The sequence below is a fragment of the Pipistrellus kuhlii genome, unplaced genomic scaffold, assembly GCF_014108245.1.
Source record: "Pipistrellus kuhlii isolate mPipKuh1 unplaced genomic scaffold, mPipKuh1.p scaffold_m20_p_133, whole genome shotgun sequence".
NCBI classification, from domain to species: Eukaryota; Metazoa; Chordata; class Mammalia; order Chiroptera; family Vespertilionidae; genus Pipistrellus; species Pipistrellus kuhlii.
Window position 1 is genome coordinate 306,599 of NW_023425442.1, and position 20,868 is coordinate 327,466.

A 20,868-nucleotide genomic window follows, 5' to 3' on the forward strand; every position below is an offset into this window, starting at 1 on the left:
AGTCCAGCCCTTCCTGGCCCGCGGCCTGGCCTCCCTCCAGCTGGCAGAGGAGGGAGATGCCGTCCGTCCTTGACCTTTTGGGCCCAGATGTCCACCTGCTTGTCTGCCTGCAGGGGTGCCACAGGGGACCCCTGAAGTTGAGGCCCAGGCCCTGCCCAGGGAGGAGCAAGGCCCGCAGGGATAGGCCTGCACAGGGCACTCTCCGCGAAGCCACCACCACGCACACGTGCACACCCGGGCCCTGTTGGGGGGTTGGTGGGCAGAGCAGGTGCAGACTCCATGGTCCAGCCTGAGGCACTGCCTGCTGCACTGCAGTGCCCTTGGGTGTGGAGCATCAGGAGGGACACAGGCCTGAGCAGTGACTGGCTCAGGGCAGTGACACAGGGACCCCAGCCCTGACATCGGCTCCTCAAAGTGTGGGAACGAGGGGGAGGGGTGGGGTTCAGCAGATGCCCTCGGCTCAGCACCAGCTGTGCATTCCATGGGGTTCCTACATGCGCTTCCCCTTGGGGAGAGGATGGGTGTCAGGAAGAGCACAGGTGGTGACAGTCTGGTCCCCAGTGGAGTGCTGGCTCCCTGGGTTTTCACCTCAGTGTGAGTCACTTAATGTTCCTACATGTGTACCACACATTACACAACTACACAAAAACCAGCCAGACTCCTCCTCCCAGCAGACCATATGCTTGGCCAGAAAACAAGTCCCTATGTCAGATTGAAATCAAGGTGCCTTCTCTCACCACAATGGGATGGAGCTGATGTCAGTAATGGGAGGGAAACAAATTCACAAACATCATGGCCAAAGGGTAAAAGAAGAAATCAGTGACAAAGTGTATGAGGTGTGAGGGGATGCCAGAGGGAAATCTATGGCTGTCAATGTCTCCGCTAAAATAGGGTCTCAGTACTCCTAACCTCGGTAGGAATTGGAGAGAATAAGCTAATGCAGAGGGAGGCAGAGGTGAGCTGGAGAACCCAAACATTAACGGCAGCACAGGTGCCTCTGAGCAGCAGCAGAATGAGCAAGCTTCAGTGCGACGGAAGGCATAAACAGAAGTGAAATGGGGGCTTTGTTCAGCCTTACAGAAGCAAGAATGACGAGAAAATATGAGGAGCAACTGTGTGCCAATAAGTCAACCTCGCTGAGCAAATTCCTAGAAATGCAAAAAATACCCAAAGTGCCCCAAGAAGGAATAGCAACTGGCCCGGTTGGCTCAGTGGCTTGAGCAGCAACCTATGAACCAGGAGGTCCACGGGGGGTGAAACTGCTCCACCCCTTGGGTGTTCTGGGCTGACTGGCGAGAGGAAGGGTGCTGGCGAGCTGGCCTGGTGAAGGTCACACCAAACCAGGGGACACGCTCCAGGGCCAGGTTCCTCATCGCCCGCCTGTGGGCTGATAACCTCATTTATGCATCCATTCCAGACTGATGTTTTGTTTTGTTTTTAAATATAGTTTTATTGATTTTTTACAGAGAGGAAGAGAGAGGGACAGAGAGTTAGAAACATCAATGAGAGAGAATCATCGATCAGCTGCCTCTTGCACACCCCCTACTGGGGATGTGCCCGCAACTAAGGTACATGCCCTTGACCAGAATCGAACCCAGGACCTTTCAGTCCCCAGGCCGACGCTCTATCCACTGAGCCAAACTGGTTTCGGCCCATTCCAGACTTTGAATGTTGCAGATGCTATGATTCTGGCAGAGCTGGTTGGGGGGGGGGTGCCCTGTACAGGCAAAGGGCAGTTCTGGAAACACGGCGGGGTGAGGGATCAGTGTGGCAGGAGAAATGTCCACCCAGAGACCAGAGCCAGCCAGCTGGGGCCGGACTGTGAAGGGGCCGACTCTGTCCTGTACTGAGGGCCTGGCCCAGGAGGTCTCCAAGGCGGGGTGGCTACAACATCAGATGTTTTGAGAATTACCACTCAGAAAACACCTGGGACCAGGGCACAGTAACCAGTGAAAAGGCTGCTGCCGTGAGAGGCAGCAGCGGAGGGAGGAGCCCTGCCAGGGAGTGGCGTCGAAGTCCCTGAAAACCTGAACCATGGGCCCAGATGAGGTTCACCATGGCAGGTGTGTAAGGAACACAAGACACAACTCAGACACACAACAAACCTGTGAAACAGTTCCCGGAGGAACGTGGAGGCCATCGAGGCAGCTGTGCGGGTACGAGGAGGGGAGATGCCTGGAAGTCACAGGCTGTCCCAGCGGGGGCAGCTTCCGCCCAGCTGTGAGCAGGGACCAGGTGGCAGGAGGACCAAGCTAGGCCCTAAGGAGAGGAGACCAGTGGCCTGCTTCCAAAGGGGCGTCTTTATCCGGCTCACCTGGTTCATTTTCCTGTGGTAGCCTCTTACCGGAGATGTTTTGGAGAGCACTTGTGTACGGTAAGCTACACCTGCACAGCTAAGGAGGGCATTCTGCTTGCTGGGAGGGAACCTGGTTAGCCAGGCCAGGGCGCTGTTCGATTCACTTTGGGGACTGAATGGTCCAAGCAAGGCGCAGACAGCCCCACGTTACGGAGGTTCCTGCCTGCTGATGCCTCACTCTGTTAGGATGTCCAGCTCCTCAGACCCCAATCAAGGGTCCGCTACAACGTCTGCCCCTTAGACAAACACGTGCACGTTTGAGTACAGACAGCGGCCTGTGGACACAGGGAGCTGAGGCTGCGCCATGGCGACGGTGAAGAGAAGGCAGAAGTCACAGCATGCTGCATTAAGCGTTTCTGCATCCCTCCGTCCATCCATCCCTTCATCCCTCCATCCCTCCTTCCATCCGTCCCTGGGAGTGTAGGGGGGCTCTCAGGCTCCCAGGGGAGGGGGGGCGGAGTTGAGCCAGGGCCTGGGCTCCTCTCAGGGTCGGATGAAGGCTAGTCGCTGCCTGCCGGTCACAAAGCGCGCTCAGTGGGGGCCTCGAACCCCGAGCAGGCCGGTGGCCCCAGGACCCTGCCTGTCCGCTGGTAAACGGGGTTCTGGAAGGTGGTGAGGACGCAGCCACGCGCGGCTCCCCGCACAGGCAGGACCGCGGCCAACCGCCCGGGAGGTGCGCGGCGCGGCCTCCACCGCGGAGCCCGCCCTCCGGCCGCCGCCCTGCGGGAGGACGGGCGAGGCCGGCGATGGCCTCCGCGCTGCGCCCCGGCGCTGGTCACGGTTTCTGGGCAAACGCGAGGGTCGCTATGCGCGTTCGGCACCAGCGATGACAGGGCCGGGGGCTGCGCTGCGGGGCTCCCGGGCGGCTCCGTCCTCCCGGCGCCGGAGCCCGGCCCGCGGGGCGGGGGCCGGGCGGACCGAGGGCGGAGCGCAGCCGCGCAGGTGGGGCGCCGGCCCGCGCCGCAGCGCCTCCCCGGAGGGGCGGGCGAGCCGGGTATTTGGGGAAAGTAGGGCGTTTGGGCGCATTCCGTCACCGCCCGGCCCGCGGCGCCCACGCCTCCTCGGCGGCCCGGGCTCCGAGCGGCGCGGGCCCAACGACCTCCGGCGCCCGGCGACCTTGAGGCCCGCGCTCGCCTCAGTGCCCCTCCGCGCAGTGGGGAGACGCCGGGCGGGGCTGGGGGCTGCCTCCCCCCGCGGCCCCCGCGCCGCCCCCTCGCGGCTCCCGCTGCCCCCGCGCCGCCCCCTCGCGGCCCCCGCGGTCCCCCCCCTGTGGCCCCCGCGCCCCGCCCTGCAGTGCGCGGAGGAGCCCGCGGGCGGGAACCTGCGGAGGAGCGCAAGTGCGCACGCGCGCATGCGGTCCCGCCCACCACCAGCTGCGCCTCTTCCCATAGGCCGGCAGCACTGTCATTTTGGCCGGCGCGCGGTTCCGATTGGCCAGGGTAGAGGCGCGCGACCGGCGGGGGGCGGGTCCAGGCGCGGCTATAAGAAGGGCAGGCGGCGGCGCTCGTGCCGCTTTGCAGACGCCGCCACCCGAAGCCGTCCGTGACCAGCCATGGTGAATCCGACCGTGTACTTCGACATCGCCGCGGATGGCGAGCCCTTGGGCCGCGTCTCCTTCGAGGTCTGGCGGGCGGCGTGGGCGCGCCAGGGCAGCGGGGGTCGGGCGGCGGCGGAGGGGCTCGGCGGGCGGCCGCCGGGAGTGCGGCGGCGGCGCCATTTCCTGCGAGGGGCCATTTTGGGAGCCGGGGGCGGCGGCAGACAAAGGCGGGGGGAGGGGCGGCCGCGCCCTTCCGGCCGCGCACATGCTCGGACCGCGAGCCGTTGGCCACCGCGGGCCCCGCGCGTGGCAACGCCCCTACCGGACAACGGGCGCGGCGCCCCCTGAGCGCCGGAAGGGTCCTCGCGGCGGCCGCCCCCGGGCGTCTTCCCCTCCCCGGGCCGGACCCCGTGACGACGTCAGGGGCGGGAGGGACCGTGCAGAGAGGCCGCCGCGGCCCCTGGCGCGCTCCCGGTCCGGCGGAAGCTCCGGCGCCGCGGCCCGCCTCCCGCGCGGTGACGACGCCTCTGGGCGAGGCCGGTGGCCGGGAGGCCCCGCGGGCCGGGCGGCGGCCTGGGCGGCGGAGCTGCGTCCGCGTGGCCTGTGCCGCCGCCAACGCCCCGGAGGCGCAGGGCGCGGGCCTTCGTGTGGGTCGAGGCGGCCTGTCGGCGGCGCCTGGCCGGTGGCGGGCACTCGGCCTCGTGGGGCCGGCGGTTCCGTGCCAGCCGCCTGCCGCCTGGATCATCTGTCACGGCCACGTGGAAACTTGGCCGCGCCCGGCGCGTAAGGCCGTCCTTTCCGGTGAAGCGGGATCAGCGCGGTCCCTGGGCGAGAGCGGCGGTGGGGCAGCCGGGGGCAGGGCCGGCCCCCACCCCCCACCAGCCGCTGACAAGAGCGCCCGCCGCCTGGAGCGGAGCAGCCCTGCATCTGCCATTCCTGTCCTTCAGCTGCCGCCGCGGGTGGAGGCGGTGGCCGGGGGAGAAGGTGTCAGAGCCTTGTGGAAGCTTCGCGCTATTTAAGTTATGACGGGCTCTGGATGTTTGGCGAGTCTCGGTCTCCGGTTGCCTAGCTCACCCCCCAGGACTTAGGTTGTCTGGACGCTGCTTATTTGGGATTCAAAGTCACTGCCGAAGCATTCTTTTCTAGTAGAGAGTGGATTTGGTTCAGAAGCCCCTGAAGACAGGGTGATTGGCAATAGAATGTGTAAGCAGTGTTGTTTTTCTCTTACAGCTGTTTGCAGACAAAGTTCCAAAGACAGCAGGTCAGTTCCTTGAACCTTTTGTAAAGGCAGTCCCCTTTAATAGTTGTGTATACATACATAAATCCTTTTTTTTTTTTTTTTTTAATAGAGAACTTCCGTGCACTGACAACTGGGGAGAAAGGATTTGGTTATAAAGGTTCTTGCTTTCACAGAATTATTCCGGGATTTATGTGCCAGGTATGAAATTCATATATTTTTATTTGGGTTACTTTGGGATTGAGCCAGTTTTGTTCAGAATGTGTAAACATGAGCTGTTAGTGTTCCTTTTTGGTTTCTTGTAAATCTGATCAGTTTAAACTTGCATTTTGAAGTTTGAACCTTACAGGCTTGGCACATTTTCCATTTATGTTGCAAAAGTAACAGGTTTCTCTTAAATTCTAGGGTGGTGACTTCACACGCCATAATGGCACAGGCGGCAAGTCCATCTATGGGGAGAAGTTTGCGGACGAGAACTTCATCCTGAAACACACAGGCCCTGGCATCCTATCCATGGCGAATGCTGGGCCCAACACAAACGGCTCCCAGTTTTTCATCTGCACTGCCAAGACCGAATGGTAAGGACGGGACCGCAGGGCAACAAAGGAGCACAATCCACTGGGCTCCTGGCCTTCCCTGCTGCTGACATCGCTGGCAGCAGGAGACATGGACACCTACGAGCTCAGATAGTGGGTTGTAGAGAGCAAGACCCTGTGAACAGCGAGCCAGGACTCTTGGCTGCTGGATAGTTGGCTTCAACGTAGTATTTTTGGCCTGAGCAGTGTGGGTGAGGGTTATTCCAGCTTATGAACTAGTACGTAACAGGTTGGTGCCTGATCAAGGTACATTGCCCCAGGTGGCACTTGTTTTCCATTGGGGCTTGGTCAGCCAATTGATGATTCTTCTGCTCTGTAATCCATGGGAAACATGCTTTTTAAATATTCCCAATTCAGGGGGGATAGAAAATATCAGTGATGAGAATCATTGATCAGCTGCCTCCTGCACAACTTGCTACTGGGGATTGTGGTCCATTTTTAATCTGTAGGCTAACACTATCCACTGAGCCAAACTGGCTAGGCTAAAAGTTGTTTTGTTTTTAACTGATTTCAGGGAAAGACATCAGTGATGAGAATCATTGGGTATTGATCCCATGAACCAGGCATATACCCTGTCCGGGAATTGAACCTGTGATCTGATTCATAGTCAACACTGAACCACGCCAACCAGGCCTAGGCCAAAAGTCTTATCTAATCTGCGTGTGGCTTGTTAACCCTTCTTAGGGGTCCATTAAAACGTTTTAAAATCAGTAATAGAGAATCATTGATCAACTGCCTCCTGCACACCCCACACGGGATCAAGCCTGCAACCCAGGCATGTCATATCCCCTGACCAGGAATGGAACCTATGGCCTGGTTCATAGGTTGACACTCAACCACTGACCTGTGCTTGAAAAGCTACTAATAAACATTTTATTCTTAGGTGGAGAATCTTAAGCCACTTTGAGTCAGGTGTTTCCAGTACTTACTAAATGCTTTGTAAGCTTCCTTTCTAGTGTGCGCTCACGTGCACTGCTGGTTTGTGGGGCTCTTTGCTCATCTTGATGCACAATGCAGACTGCTTGTTCTGTTTCCAGGTTGGATGGCAAGCATGTGGTCTTCGGCCAGGTGAAAGAAGGCATGGATATTGTGACGGCCATGGAGCGCTTTGGGTCCAGGAATGGCAAGACCAGCAAGATGATCACCATTGCCGACTGTGGGCAACTCTAATAAATCTGACGTGTTTTATCTTCACCAGACCATTCCTTCTGTAGCTCAGGAGAGCACCCCTTCATCCCAATTTGCTTGGAATGTTCCATAATCTATATGTGCTCTTGCCAGTTCATTGGGTTCCATCATTTCCTTACCCCTTCCCAGTCTAGCTGGATTGCAGAGTTAAGTTTATGATTATGAAATAAAAAACTATAAACAGTTGTCTGTCCTTTGGGTTTCATTTTAAGCAGTAATTTGTCTTCTAAGGCAGTCCTACTTAGTTTCAGAGTAGTTTTTTCTTCCCTAACCTCAAGATGAGTAAAAGGTAAAATCAAACCAAGTGTAAAGGGTTGTCAGGAACCCTGTGTATGCCCAGCAGGGAGCCTGCCAAGGATGAGCCCAGTGGGGGTGCAAGCCAGGAACACCACCTCACCTCTAGTCCCAACAATCACTTGTATCCTGATGCTGCTTAGGTGGTGACCAGGTGATGGGCTGCTTGGCTTTGTACCTGTTTCCTCTCAATGGCTGTAGAGTTCCTCTTAACAGACTGGTCCTAGGTGTGACCACAGGCCAAGGCTTATTCCTCTAACAAGTGCCTGCCAAACGATATCAATGTACAAGGCTGGGTTTTGGAAAAGCTAGGAGGTGAAGAGCAGAATGCTAGTTTACCGTGATGGTGGTTTTGCTTCAGATGGTCTCGTGTAGTGAGAAGACGTAGTTGGCATTGCCAAACAGCCTGAGTTAACAGATGAAAATGTCCCCACAAAGCTTGCCTTCACATCCCCTGTCCTATGGCAGGTGAGAGGATAGCTGGACTCGGGCACCACAGGAAATCTCCAACTTGGTGATTTACCTGTTTTTTAAATACATTTTTATGGACTTCAGGGAAGAATGGAGAGAAAAATCATTGATGTGCTGCCTTCTGCACTCCTCCACTAGGGATGTGCCCTTAACTAGTATCAAACCTGGGACCTTTCAGTCCGTAGGTCAATGCCCTATCCACTGAGCAAAACCGGTTAGGGCCCAGTTCACATTCTATATCGCTTTTTAAAAAAATGTTGGTTTTAAAAGTTCAGCAGGGGCTTGGCATGTGTGCTCAGTGGTGAGAGTTTCAGCCTGTGCACCAAGTTCAATTCCCAGTCGAGAGCACTTAACCTGGGCTGCAGGTTTGATCCCAGCCCCAGTCTGAGCACCGGTGGGAGGCAACCAATGGATGTCTCGCATCAATGTTTTTCTCTCCCCCCACTTCCCACCCTCCCACTCAAAAATCAATGGAGAAAATATCCTCAGGTGAAGGTCAACAACAAAAAAAGTTCGCACAAGGATAACTGGATCTTCACAGTATAGAAACTTTTCAAAGTAAGTGCCGAGAAAGCCCAATCAGAATATTGAAATTTTCTCTTGTAAGTCTGAGAGCAGAAGAGGTGACGGGATATCTGTGGGTGACTCCCAGCAGGTCCTGGATCTGGGCGGGCAGTAAGGGGGAGAGGAGCTGACGAGAACTTGGAAGGAAAAAAACAAAAAAAGACAATGGGGTGGGCTGGCAGCCCCATCCAACCATCAGTCAGCCTTCATGTCACAAGAGGAGGCAGGAGTTAGGTGCTCCCTGATGGAATCCAATAGGAAGCACATAATTTCACTTATGAAATCAGTTTTGTGAAAAAGCACAATTCCCTGGCCCAGTGGCTCAATTGATTAAAGCAGTGTTTCCCAACCTTCTCTCATGATGAGAATCACCTGGTGGAGTTGTTAAAACAGATTCCTGAATCCCAACTAAGAAGTGCTAAACTAGAATTTTTGGGAACATATAGGTAAAATTGTATACTTAACTAGTGCTCTAAGACAGATTTTATATACAGAGCACTAAGTTAGGTATGCAATTTTACCTATATGTTCTCAAAAATTCTAGTTTAGCACTTCTTAGTTGGGATTCAGGAATCTGTGTTTTAACAACTCCACCAGGTGATTCTCATCATGAGGAAGGTTGGGAAACACTGGGTTAAAGCATAGTAGCGAGGTTTTGGGTTTGATCCCCAGTCAGGAAACACCTGGACTGGGTTTGATTCCTGCTCAGGGCTCAGAGGCAACTGATTTGTCTCTCACATAGATGTTTATGTTTCTCCCAACCCCCCTCTCTCCCCGCTCCCCCCACTCTTCCTCTCTTTAAAATCAAGCCGAGACCTGTTTGGCTCAATGGATAGAGCGTCGGCCTGGGGACTGAAGGGTTCCGGGTTCGATTCCGGTCAAGGGCATGTACCTTGGTTGCGGGTATATCCCCAGTAGGGGGTGTGCAAGAGGCAGCTGATCGATGACACACTCTCATCGATGTTTCTGACTATCTCTCTCCCTTCCTCTTTGTACAAAATCAATAAAAACATACCCTCAGGTGAGAATATTTAACCCTTTGCACTCAGCTGTCCCCTCTCGGGACATCGGAATTCTAGCATATCATTCGGACGTCCCCTCAGGGGAGATTGCAGTTTATTAGTGATTACGGGGAATTGAGTTTCCGCCGCAAAGTAGCGTCGAGTAGCTGGTAGCCAATGTCCAGAATGGTTCGGAGTGCAAAGGGTTAAAAAAGGCAAAATGCAACAAGAACCCCTATAGAGCTATTTATAAGAAATATGGGGGATAATAGATCAACCGAAAGACTTGTATACATGCATATAAGTACAACCAATGGACATAAAACTCTGGGGAGGGAGGGTATGTATGGGAGGGAGGGCAGGGGCAAAAAAATCAATAAAATATATTTTAAAAAATATGGGGGAACAGTGGAAAAAATTAAATGCCATTAGGTTGCATTCAGTAAAATCGACAATTAAGAGATGAAAAAAATCAGTCCCTTCAAAAATTAAATTACAAGAAAAACAAAGAGTAAACAAATATTTAAAAACAAGACCTGGCTGGTATGGGTAACAGTTGAGCATCATCAACCCATGAATCAAGAGCACATGCCTGGGTTTCAGGCTCCATCCCAGTAGGGGCTGTGCAGGAGGCAGCTGATCAATGTTGTGCTCTCTCTTTCTCCCTCTCAATGAAAACACTTAAAAAATATAAATTATAAAATAGTGTTTTTAAAAAAGAAACGAGATAGCAACAAAATGTAAGATAAAAATGTTACCTGGATTCTGATTAAAACAAACCAACTATAAAAACATTTATAAGCTGAAACCGGTTTGGCTCAGTGGATAGGGCATAGGCCTTTAAAAAAATCAATAAAATTATATTTTAAAAATTTATGAGACTATCAGGGAAATTTGAATAATGACATGATATACATACATTATATACATAATTTTGATTTTTTTACAGAGAGGAAGGGAGAGGGATAGAGGGTTAGAAACATTGATGAGAAACATCGACAAGATGCCTCCTGCACACTCCCCACTGGGGATGTGCCGGCAACCAATGTACATGCCCTTGATCGGAATCCAACCTGGGACCCTTCAATCCAAAGGTCAGTGCTCTATCCACTGAGACAAAACGGTTAGGCCTAAAATATATTTTGATTGATTACAGAGAGGGAGGGAAGAAGGGGAAGAGAGAGAGAGGCATCAATGATGAGAATAATTCATCGGTTGAGCCTGCAACCTGGGCAGGTGCCCCAACTGGGAATCAAGTGGTAATCTCTTGATTCATAGGGCGATGCTCACCACTGAGCCACACCAGTTGGGCTATTTTTTAAATATTGTTGAAAGTATTACACATGTTCCCTGCCCTGCCCCTGCCCACTGACCCCTTCTAGCCCGTTTCCACCCCCACCCCAGGCTTCCACCACCCTATGTCTGTGTCCATGGGTTATGCATAGATGCACAAAAGTTCTTTGATCTCTTACCCACCCACCCACCTTCCCTCAGTGATTCTGCAGGCGTATGCTTCTATGTCTCTGGATCTATTTTGTTCATCAGGTTATTTTGCTCATTAAATTTCACATGTGAGATCATGTGATAGTTGCCTTTTTAACTGGCTTATTTTGCTTGGCATAATACTCTCCAGGTCCCTTCATGCTGTCTCAGAGTGTAAGAGATCCTTTTTTACTGCTACATATTCCATGGTGTAATTTTTATCCACTCATAGACTTGTGGGCACTTGAGCTGTTTCTAGATCTTCACTATTGTAGCTATTGTAACTTATGCTGCTGTGAACACAGGGGTGGGTGCATAAATTCTGTTTGATGCTTAGGGTTTCTTAGGATATAGTATTTCTAGAAGTGGGATTACTGGGTCAAATGGCAGTTCCATTTTTTATTTTTGGGGGAAACTCAATACTGTTCTCCAGTGGCTGCACCAGTCTGCATTCCCAGCAGGGCATGAGGGTTCCCTTTTCTCCGCATTCCCACCAGCACCTTCTGACAGGAGTGAGGTGGTACCTCATTGTTTAATTTGCATCTCTCTGATGATCATGGCTTTGAGCATTCTTTCATGTCTCTTGGGCATCTATATGACCTCTTTAGAGAAGTGTCTAGATCCTTTGCACATTTAAAAAAAAATTATTTTATATGTTTTTATTGATTTTTCTGTAAGGGAAAGTGAGATAGAAATATCGATGATGAGAATCACCCATTGGCTGCCTCCCATACACCCCCCACTGGAAATCAGCTCATAACTTGGGCATGTGCCCTTAACTGGAATGGAACTCGGGACCCTTCAGTTCACAGGCAGATTCTCTATCCACTGCACCAAACGAGCCAGTGCCTTTGCTCATTTTTTAATTGGATTGTTTGTCTTCCTTTTGTTAAGTTGTATGAGTTCCTTATATATTTTGGATATTAAACCTTTATCAGATATATTATTGCCAAATATGTTCTCCCATATAGTGGGCTCCCTTTTCGTTTTGTTGGTTTCTTTGGCTGTGCAGTTCTTTATTTTGCCGAAACCGGTGTGGGTCAGTGGATAGAGCCTCGGCCTGCGGACTGAAAGGTCCCAGGTTCGATTCTGGTCAAGGGCATGTACCTTGGGTTGCAGGCACATCCCCAGTAGGGGGTATGCAGAAGGCGGCTGGTCGATGTTTCTCTCTCATGGATGTTTCTAACTCTCTATCCCTCTCTCTTCCTCTCTGTAAAAAAATCAATAAAATATATTTTTTTAAAAAAGTTTATTTTGATGAAGTCATATTTGCTTATTTTCTCCATTTCCTTTGCCCTATGAGCTGTATTCATTCGTAAACATATTACTAAGAGAGATGTCTGAGATTTTGCTGCTTACAGTTTCTTCCAGGATTTTTATGATTTCACAACTTGTATTTAAATCTTTAATCCATTTTAGTTTTTTCTTGTATATGGTGTAAGTTGGTGGTCTAGTTTCATTTTTTTGCATGTATCTGTCCAACTTTCCCAACATTTATTGAAGAGTGTTTTGACTCCATTGTATGTTCTCACTTCCTTTGTCAAGTGTTACCCGAACCCTCACCCGTTTGGTTCAGTGGCCAGAGCATGGACTGAAGGGTCCACTCAGTCAAGGGCACACACCTCGGTTCCAGGATCCGCCCTTCCCAGTCTGGCCCTCAGGCTGATGCTCTATCCAGGGCCAAACTGGCTTGGGCTCATTGACCTTTTGGATTGTTTTAGTCTGTCATTTATTTCTGCTCTGATCTTTATTATTTCCTTCCTTCCACTTACTCTGGGCTTTTCTTATTCTCTAAGTTGTAGTGTTAGTTTATTATTAATTCTTGTTTTTTGAGATAGGTCTATAGTACTATGAACTTTCCTTTCAAAACTGCTTTTGCTATGTCCCAGAGATTTTGGGTTATGTGTTGATTTTCACTTGTTTCCAGGGAGTTTTTGATTATTTTGATCTCATTGGTAACCCATTCATTGTTTAATAACATGTTATTTAGCCTCCATGTGTCTGAGTGTTTTTACTTTAGTTGATTTTTTTCTTTTTTATAAATATATTTTTATTGATTTTTTACAGAGAGGAAGGGAGAGAGATAGAGAGCTAGAAACGTCAATGAGAGAAACATCGACCAGCTGCCTCTTGCACAACCCCTACTGGGGATGTGCCCGCAACCAATGTACATGCCCTTGAGCGGAATCGAACCTGGGACCTTTCAGTCCGCAGACCGACGCTCTATCACTGAGTCAAACCAGCTTCGGCTACTTTAGTTGATTTCTAATTTCATTCCATTGTGATCTGTGAAGATCAAGAGTGGGTCTCTCTTAGACAGTATATAATTGGGTCATGTTTTTGCATCCATTCAACTACCCTATGCTTTTTGTTTAAGACTTCCAGGCAGAAAATACTTCCTGAAGTACCACTTACTGGTACATTATATAAAATTTAAAAGTTACTTAGAAACTGACAAAGGAAAATAAGTTTAAAAATGTACAAATTACTAAATGTTATGGTATCAATAAAAGACCACTAAAAATTTGAATTTTAAGCCCAAAGCAGAAAACTCTGATAAATTTAACTTCAAATCTAGGTAAGAGTGTGGGCTCTGAAGTCAGGCAATTTAAGTCTGTATCCCAGCTCTGCCATTTCTATCTACTAAACCAATGTTTTCTGGCAAACCAATCAGCTTCTGTGGGCCTCAGGTTCCACATATTTAAAGTGGGGGTAATAGAGTTTCTGGGTCAGTAAAGCTCTTACTTAGCACAGGGCCTGCCGTGCAGTTAACCAAATAGTTATGCTGTCCTAGTTCAACAATTTTAAGTGCATGTTTTCATATTCTAACATTTCTGAAACTGGTATGCATCTCACTATCAATGGTGTATCATGGTTAACGGGCAGTTTTTCTTTGGTAGTGTGTAAAAATGGTGCACACTAGAAACGGATAGAATCTAAGACTCAAAATAATATGGTATCAATCATGGTAAAGCAATATTCTCAGATTCTATTTTAAGAATATTCTGAATTAGCTGAAACCAGTTTGGCTCAGTGGCTCGAGCGTCGGTCTGCGGACTGAGGGGTCCCAGGTACGATTCCGGTCAGGGACATGTACACTGGTTGCGGGCACATCCCCGGTGGGGAGTGTACGGGGTGGGGTGGGAGGGGAAGCTGGTCGATGTTTCTCTCTCATCGATGTTTCTGGCTCTCTGTCCCTCTCCCTTCCTCTCTGTAAAAAATCAATTTTATATATATACATATATTAAAAAAATCACCTCCTCTAAAAAAAATTATTCTGCATTCAGAAAAAAAAGATTCTAAATATATAACCAATTTAAAATTTAAATATTTCACATGAGTAAAGTATTTCCAATACATCACAAACAGAATAGATTTGAGACAAATCATTTTTGTAAAAAATGGTTTATCAATTCCATTTTTTGTATAAAATACATGGGAGAAAGCCAGCCAATCAACACGCAACTGTTGCCGCGTGAAAAGATACTTTTATCAAACTTCGAGTCTAAGAACGTACAAATGTTTCTCTTACCATGTCTACAGTAATTGTCTATGCTGTTCCATTTAACTTTTTAAAATTCCATATAGCCCAAATATTTCTTCTGTCCTAGTTACAGTACAATGACAGGGAGGAAGAGAGTTAAAACAATTCTCTAAGCAGTTTTCTGCTGACCCTTCTTTCCAATCAGAGACTTATGGATGTGAGGGATCACACCTACAATGAAATAAAAAAATGAATTATTAAAAAGAACTGGCTGTATCTAACTACTTCAGGGCCTTAATCAAAAAAGAACAATTATACAAAGAGTGAAATTTACTTAAGTCCCGTCTCATGTCTGATCCTATTTATGTATCTATACCAAGGGGGGCCTCACCTCAAAGTCCGGAAACTCCTCTAAGACGAGATGTATAAAATGATGTGATTCTACGTGCTTTTTGGGAGAATAACCACAGCTTTCAAGAGGTTCTCCAAAGATGACCCCAAAAGGGTTAAGGGACAACTTACACCTCACCTTCACTGATCCTGACTCCCCTGATCACCCCATAGAGGGTCGACGTTTATAATCAGAAAGGCCAACAGCAATCTGATCAGAAGAGGTGGGAGTACGTACCACCCCCAGCTATGGTGGCCTTGATGAGAGAATCCAGCTCTTCATCCCCGCGGATCGCGAGCTGTAGGTGGCGGGGAGTGATGCGCTTCACTTTGAGGTCCTTGGAGGCGTTGCCGGCCAGCTCCAGCACCTGCAAAGCACCGGCGACAGCACATCAGCCAAGGGGTGCTGAGGGCTCAGTGTGGACTGGTGTATAGCTACAAAGACCACTACAGCATCTGTGCACAAGACACACAAACGTTAGAAACCAATAGTACACTTTTCTTTTTCCTCCTCCTTAAACAATTCTGGATATCCATTAATGCTCTTCCAATGGACTTGGCATTGGACAGGAATATAAACATACGAACAAGTCCCATCCAATATGAGAACAGAGGTTGGGTCTTTCGTAAGTACCCTTAGAGGAGAGGTCATAGGAATGTTCAACAATTCCAAAACCCATTCTTTTTCATATTTTTATAATGCTTTTTATAGAGCTCTCATTATTTCATTTGGTTTTTCACTATTCATTTTCTATAAGAAACTTCAGCAAAAAGCTATTACTGTAGAAAAAAGTAAGGCACAGGGGTATTTTTCCTCAGCCAGGATTCTAAATGTGGACACCTAGAAAACCATGTAGTCTATTTCTGTATAACCTTTAATGGCTAGAACTTATTTCCTAGCACTTGTAGAAAAGATGAAAAATATAATTCAAAAAAATTGTAGTCACCCTGGCTGATGTGTTCAATGGTTAGTGTGAGCACCTGGACCAATATTTCTCTTTCTCTCTCCCTCCACTCTCTAAAAGTGAATAGATTTTTTAGTTATTTTTATTCAGAGTTTTTAACATCACTGGGCCCTATATACTAGTATGTACACAATAAGCTTGAAGCCCTTTAGAGAGCACACTGGCATCATAAACCCTTAGTCAGACTACAAAGATAACTCCACGGACCCTCTGCACTTAAGAGCGAGGGAAGCCTTGTTGTACATCTGAAGTAACTGGCATGCTTTAAAAACCACTGGAATCCCATCTCATTGTCCTTGGACTCTGCCCTGGCACCACTATCTTTTTTTAAAATATTTTTTTATTGACTTGATAGAAAGGGAGAGGGAGAAAATCAGTGATGAGAATCATGGATCGGCTGCCTCCTGCATGCCCTCTAATGGGGATGGAGCCCCCAACCAAGGCATGCACCCTTGACTGGAATTGAACCCAGGACTTTTCCGTCTGCAGGCCGACACTCTATCCACTAAGCCAAACCAGCCAGGGCTAATTTTATTGATTTTCAGAGAGAAAAGGAGGGAGAGGGAGAAAGAGAAACACTGATGTTAGAGCAGAACATTGATGGGCTATTTCCTGCACATGCTCCCTATTGGGGATTGAACCCATATCCTGGGAGTGTGTCCTTACCAGAAATGGAACCAGTGACCTTGGTGTATTGGGATGATGCTCTCCAACTGAGCTACCCTGGCCAGGGCCACCAGTAATTTAATCTTAAATGCTCAATGGGACACAAATGAACTGGATGAGGTTAATGAAATGACAGCAGATAATTAACATATAGGTTGAACCTAAATCTTTCTCAAGTAAAAACCCTCCTTCTGTTTCTACGAGGCGGGCTAACCCTGCCACTGACTTGATTGGGTCACAGATCATGGAGTTTTGTGACCAACCACGTTTTCCTGGGGAGGGACTAGGATGGAGGAAGTGGTGGTCCAGGACCCAGGAACTGAGAACTCTTGCCCAGCCACAGCCAGAGTTGCTCAAATTTGTTGGGCACTGAAAGGTTGCTGTTTTGATTCTTGATGGGGGCACATGACTAGGTTTTGGGCTCTATCCCAGGTACGGGTTGTGCAGGAGCAAGCGATTGATGTTCTGCTCTCACATCAATATTTCTTTCCCTCCCTCCCTCCCTCCCTCCCTCCCTCCCTCTCTCTCTCTCTCTCTCTCTCTCTCTCTCTCTCTCTCAAAATCAATTTTTAAAAATCTTTAAAAAAAATTCCTAGTCAGGGCACATACTTGTGTTGCATGCTTGATCCCCAGGAGGAGGTGTGCAGGAAGCAACCAATCAGATGTTTCTCTCTCATCAATGTTTCTCTCTCTCTCCCCCTCTCCCTTCCTCCCTCAAAAAAAAGACAACTCTTGCCCAAGTAACTTACCTTCCCGAAATGTGAAGCTAAGCACAATATAGCATATTATTCATAAAATCATGCATAGAACCAGAATGATTGTCTTTTATCAAATTTTGTATTATATTTGTGATTTTTAAAAATGTACTATCACATTGGCAAACCTTTCCCCCCCACCCCAAATCTTTATTAAGAGATTATGCTGTAACTTCTACTGATTATATACTCACTTTAGAGTTCACTAAGAATATTTAAATTCCTTTGGCAATCACTTAAAAATATGGATGGATGACCCTTGCTTAATTTTAAGAACGAGTAAACCAACGTTCTCTTTGAAACGGTCCTGGGTAACAGGCTGATTAGGACGTATCTAAAACTGCCACCAGTGCTAAAACTGGTTTGGCTCAGTGGATAGAGCACCGGCCTGTGGTTTGAAAGGTCCCAGGTTCGATTCCGGTCAAGGGCATGTACCTTGGTTATGGGCACATCCCCGGTGGGGGGTGTGCAAGAGGCAGCTGATCGATGATTCTCTTTCATCGATATTTCTAACTTTCTATCCCTCTCTCTTCCCCTCTGTGAAAAATCAATAAAATATATTTAAAAAAATAAAAATAAAACTGCCACCAGTTGGGAGCGAGCAGGAGGCAGCAGACTGATGTTTCCATCCTTCTCCCTCTCCTTTCCTCTCTCTCTAAAATCAATAGAAACATATTTAAAAAAGAGACTAACAAGCAGATTTGTCATTTTTGTTTTAAACTCACATTCCAGGGTTCCAGCCTTTTCTAGTCTAGTGTTTTGGACTTCCACGTCTAACATCCCCTACACACCTCAGCAGTGAGGTACTCCAGGATGGCGGCACTGTACACGGCCGCGGTGGCGCCGACCCTTCCGTGGCTCGTGGTGCGAGTCTTCAAGTGTCTGTGGATGCGGCCCACGGGAAACTGAAAGAGACACGTCTGAATGGGAGGACTGAAGAGCCTAACATCACACCACTGAGTGTGACCAAACGCAAATAACTGAGTAAAGCATAAGTTAAAAAACCCGATTACCCATATTGGAAGCCAAACTTATTTGGCAATGAACAGTCCTAGACTGTGTGCTGTGTCCTAGTACTTAGCCTGCTTTTACCCTCCTGAGAAGAGAATCAAAGTCCGAAGAACACAAACACTACAAGGCTTTATGACTAGTTTCTGCATCAGCGGAAGGTCATCGTACAATGAAGAGAAGCTGCTGGGCCCTAACCGGTGTGGCTCAGTGGATAGAGCATTGGCCTGCGGACTCAAGGATCCCAGGTTCGATTCCGGTCAAGGGCATATACCTTGGTTGTGGGCACATCCCCAGTAGAAGGTGTGCAGGAGGCAGCTGATCGATATTTCTAACTCTCTATCCCTCTCCCTTCCTCTCTGTAAAAAATCAATAAAATATATTTTAAAAGAGAGAGAGAGAGAAGCTGCTGTGCAGTCATTAATTGCATATCCCATGTGGCCTCATAACCACATTCGTCTTGTTAATTCCTTCACCTAGCAGCCTCGTGCGCCTCTAAACTTCCAACACGTTCCTTCAGCCTCAACTCCATTCTGTGTTTCAAGAGGAGACCTGACAAAAACCAACACCATTCGGTAACACGCTGTATTAAATATGTAAGGTCTTAATCTACGTGGATTTGATTACAGAAACTAACAGAGTATTCTCTAAAAAAACAACCAACACCATTCTTTCATTGTGACTCTCAACTTTCTAAAAATGGTACTTTTCATTCCCCAAATAACCTCACTGCACCCTTTACTATTCTCTACCAATTTTTATGGGTCCTCCTCACCCTGTTCCTGGTCCCACCATCCAACAACTTCCTCTCCACGGGCTCCCCTCCTTCTGCCCGCTTCACTCAGAACCGCTCCACGTCTAAGTCCAGGCCAGTTACAGCCCAGATGCCTGCTTTCCGAGGGCAACATTTAAAAGCGAATCCGGAACTTCCTTTCTTGTCACCTATTTCCCCCAAACGCTAGCACCCTTCTTGAAGAGCAGGGTAACATTTTAGTGACCAAATGTGTTAGCTGCCTCCAGATGGCAACCTTCAGGAGAGGAGAAAAGGCAGGATTGGGGATGCGCCCTCCATGACTGGCCTGTCCTCTGGAGAGAGGAGGACCTCAAACACCATTTCTCCTTGGGTTGCAGGTTACAGAGCTCTAATACGAACACAAACTCGGCTTTTCTGTGTCTTTCTCAGGGGCTCACCTATCCTTGTGTTGCTTTCTTATACTCTACTTGGAAACTCAATTTTACAAAAATGATTTTAAATTTGTAGTTATTTCTATCACCTCACTTGGAAAGCTGGACTCAAATCTACAACTTTTGGACATTGTCATGTGTATGTTTTGGTAGAACTCCAAAATGACACCACTTAAATTCTTATATCTTCTAACATATCCTTACCACAAGCTCCTGTGTCCCCTAGTGCTGAGGCTTACAGAAACCTTTGACTTTCCTCTCAACACCATACCTCTCCTCCTACTTTTTGGGAGTACATAAATGGCTCCTACTCCTGTCCTTCCCACTCTCATTCAGGTATGTATTACCTTACCCCAAACACCACTGCAACAGTGTCTACCGGTCTTCCATCTCCCACTTCAAATAAATTCTAATAGAATTTACATGAGTTAAAATAGAGAATGTACCCATCAAGTTTAAGTTCCTGTCCCCTTCCTGCAGTACCACCTAGATCATGTCAGCTTCTTGTTCAAAAACTTCCAGTGACTTACTGCCCAGAGGATAAAATCCAAACCTTACTGTCTGGCCTTTCAACTTCCCTATTTACAAACTGTCTCATATGCACAGAATAATTCTTACTCATCCAGAAAATGTTCAATTTGTGGACTGAAGGTGCAATTATTTAAATAGATGAAGTTTGGAAATATTTAGTATTTTGATACAATTTATAAAATAATCAGAAACACAGTTATAATCTAGAAATTATAGATTTTAAAAGAGCAAAATTACCCAATTTACTTAAGACCTCTTCATAACTGTTCTAGTTTGGAAGAAGAGAATACAAATTAAAAGATAATTGCTTTATGATTTAAATTTTGACCAATTAACCTCATTATTAAAGGTCAGTAGTAGTATATTTTTGTAATTAATGAAATTTCTATGGGCTGTGAAATTACAACAGTAAAGAGTTTAATAATGAATTACAATATCATAGATCCATTACCTGTAGCCCAGCTCTCTGTGAGCGAGACACTGCCTTAGCCTTGGCCTTCCCACTGTCCTTACCAGCTTTGCCTCCAGCCTATGTGAAAAAAGACTCCAGGTGAAGATGCTATTTCACAATATTCAGGAAACAAGAATTTCCTAATTTTATTTAATCAGTTAAAAAAATCTAGGTGATCTCCTTCCTCAATTTTATATAAATAATGAGGTAAATATACATACAATATACATAGCAATATACATGTGTTATATCACCACTTACTAATTTATTTAAAATGAGGTCAAACCTTACTTAAATGAAATTGCTAAAAATTTGAACATATTTTTCAAATTTCAGACTGAAGAATCTCATGTCAACATATAATTTCCACAAGAACGTTCAGAACTTAGCCTTCTAAGAGGAAACAAGTAAAAAATAAGAAAAAAAAAATTAAACATCCATGAATGGTGTGGCTTAGTTGGTTGGAGAATCTTACAGCACACCAAAGGTGGCAGGTTTGATCCCCTGTCAGGGCACATATAAGAATCAACTGGCCAAAACCGGTTTGGCTCAGGATAAAAACGTTGTCGGCTTGCAGACTGAGGGATCCCAGGTTCGATTCTGGTCATTCGGGGGGTGCAGGTGGCAGCTGGTTGATGTTCTCTCTCATCGATGTTTCTAGCACTTATCCCTCGCCCTTCCTCTCTGTAAAAAATCAATAAAAAAAA

At 47.7% G+C, this 20,868-nt stretch overlaps 2 protein-coding genes across 2 annotated transcripts; one reads left to right on the forward strand and one right to left on the reverse strand.

Moving 5' to 3' along the window:
* Positions 1 to 3,827: 3,827 nt before the first annotated feature.
* Positions 3,828 to 7,117, forward strand: LOC118717998 (peptidyl-prolyl cis-trans isomerase A). Its single transcript, XM_036436302.2, has 5 exons — positions 3,828 to 3,977; positions 5,124 to 5,154; positions 5,243 to 5,331; positions 5,536 to 5,708; positions 6,764 to 7,117. The coding sequence occupies exons 1-5, from the start codon at positions 3,909 to 3,911 to the stop codon at positions 6,894 to 6,896; spliced, it is 495 nt and encodes a 164-aa protein (XP_036292195.1). The 5' UTR covers positions 3,828 to 3,908; the 3' UTR covers positions 6,897 to 7,117.
* Positions 7,118 to 14,114: 6,997 nt separating this feature from the next.
* On the reverse strand, positions 14,115 to 20,239 carry LOC118717978 (histone H2A.V; the record flags this gene model as incomplete). Its single annotated transcript, XM_036436252.2, has 4 exons — positions 14,115 to 14,441; positions 14,839 to 14,968; positions 17,778 to 17,891; positions 20,162 to 20,239. Coding segments are annotated over 4 exons (384 nt in total), but the record flags the coding sequence as incomplete, so codon positions are not given.
* Positions 20,240 to 20,868: the final 629 nt, after the last annotated feature.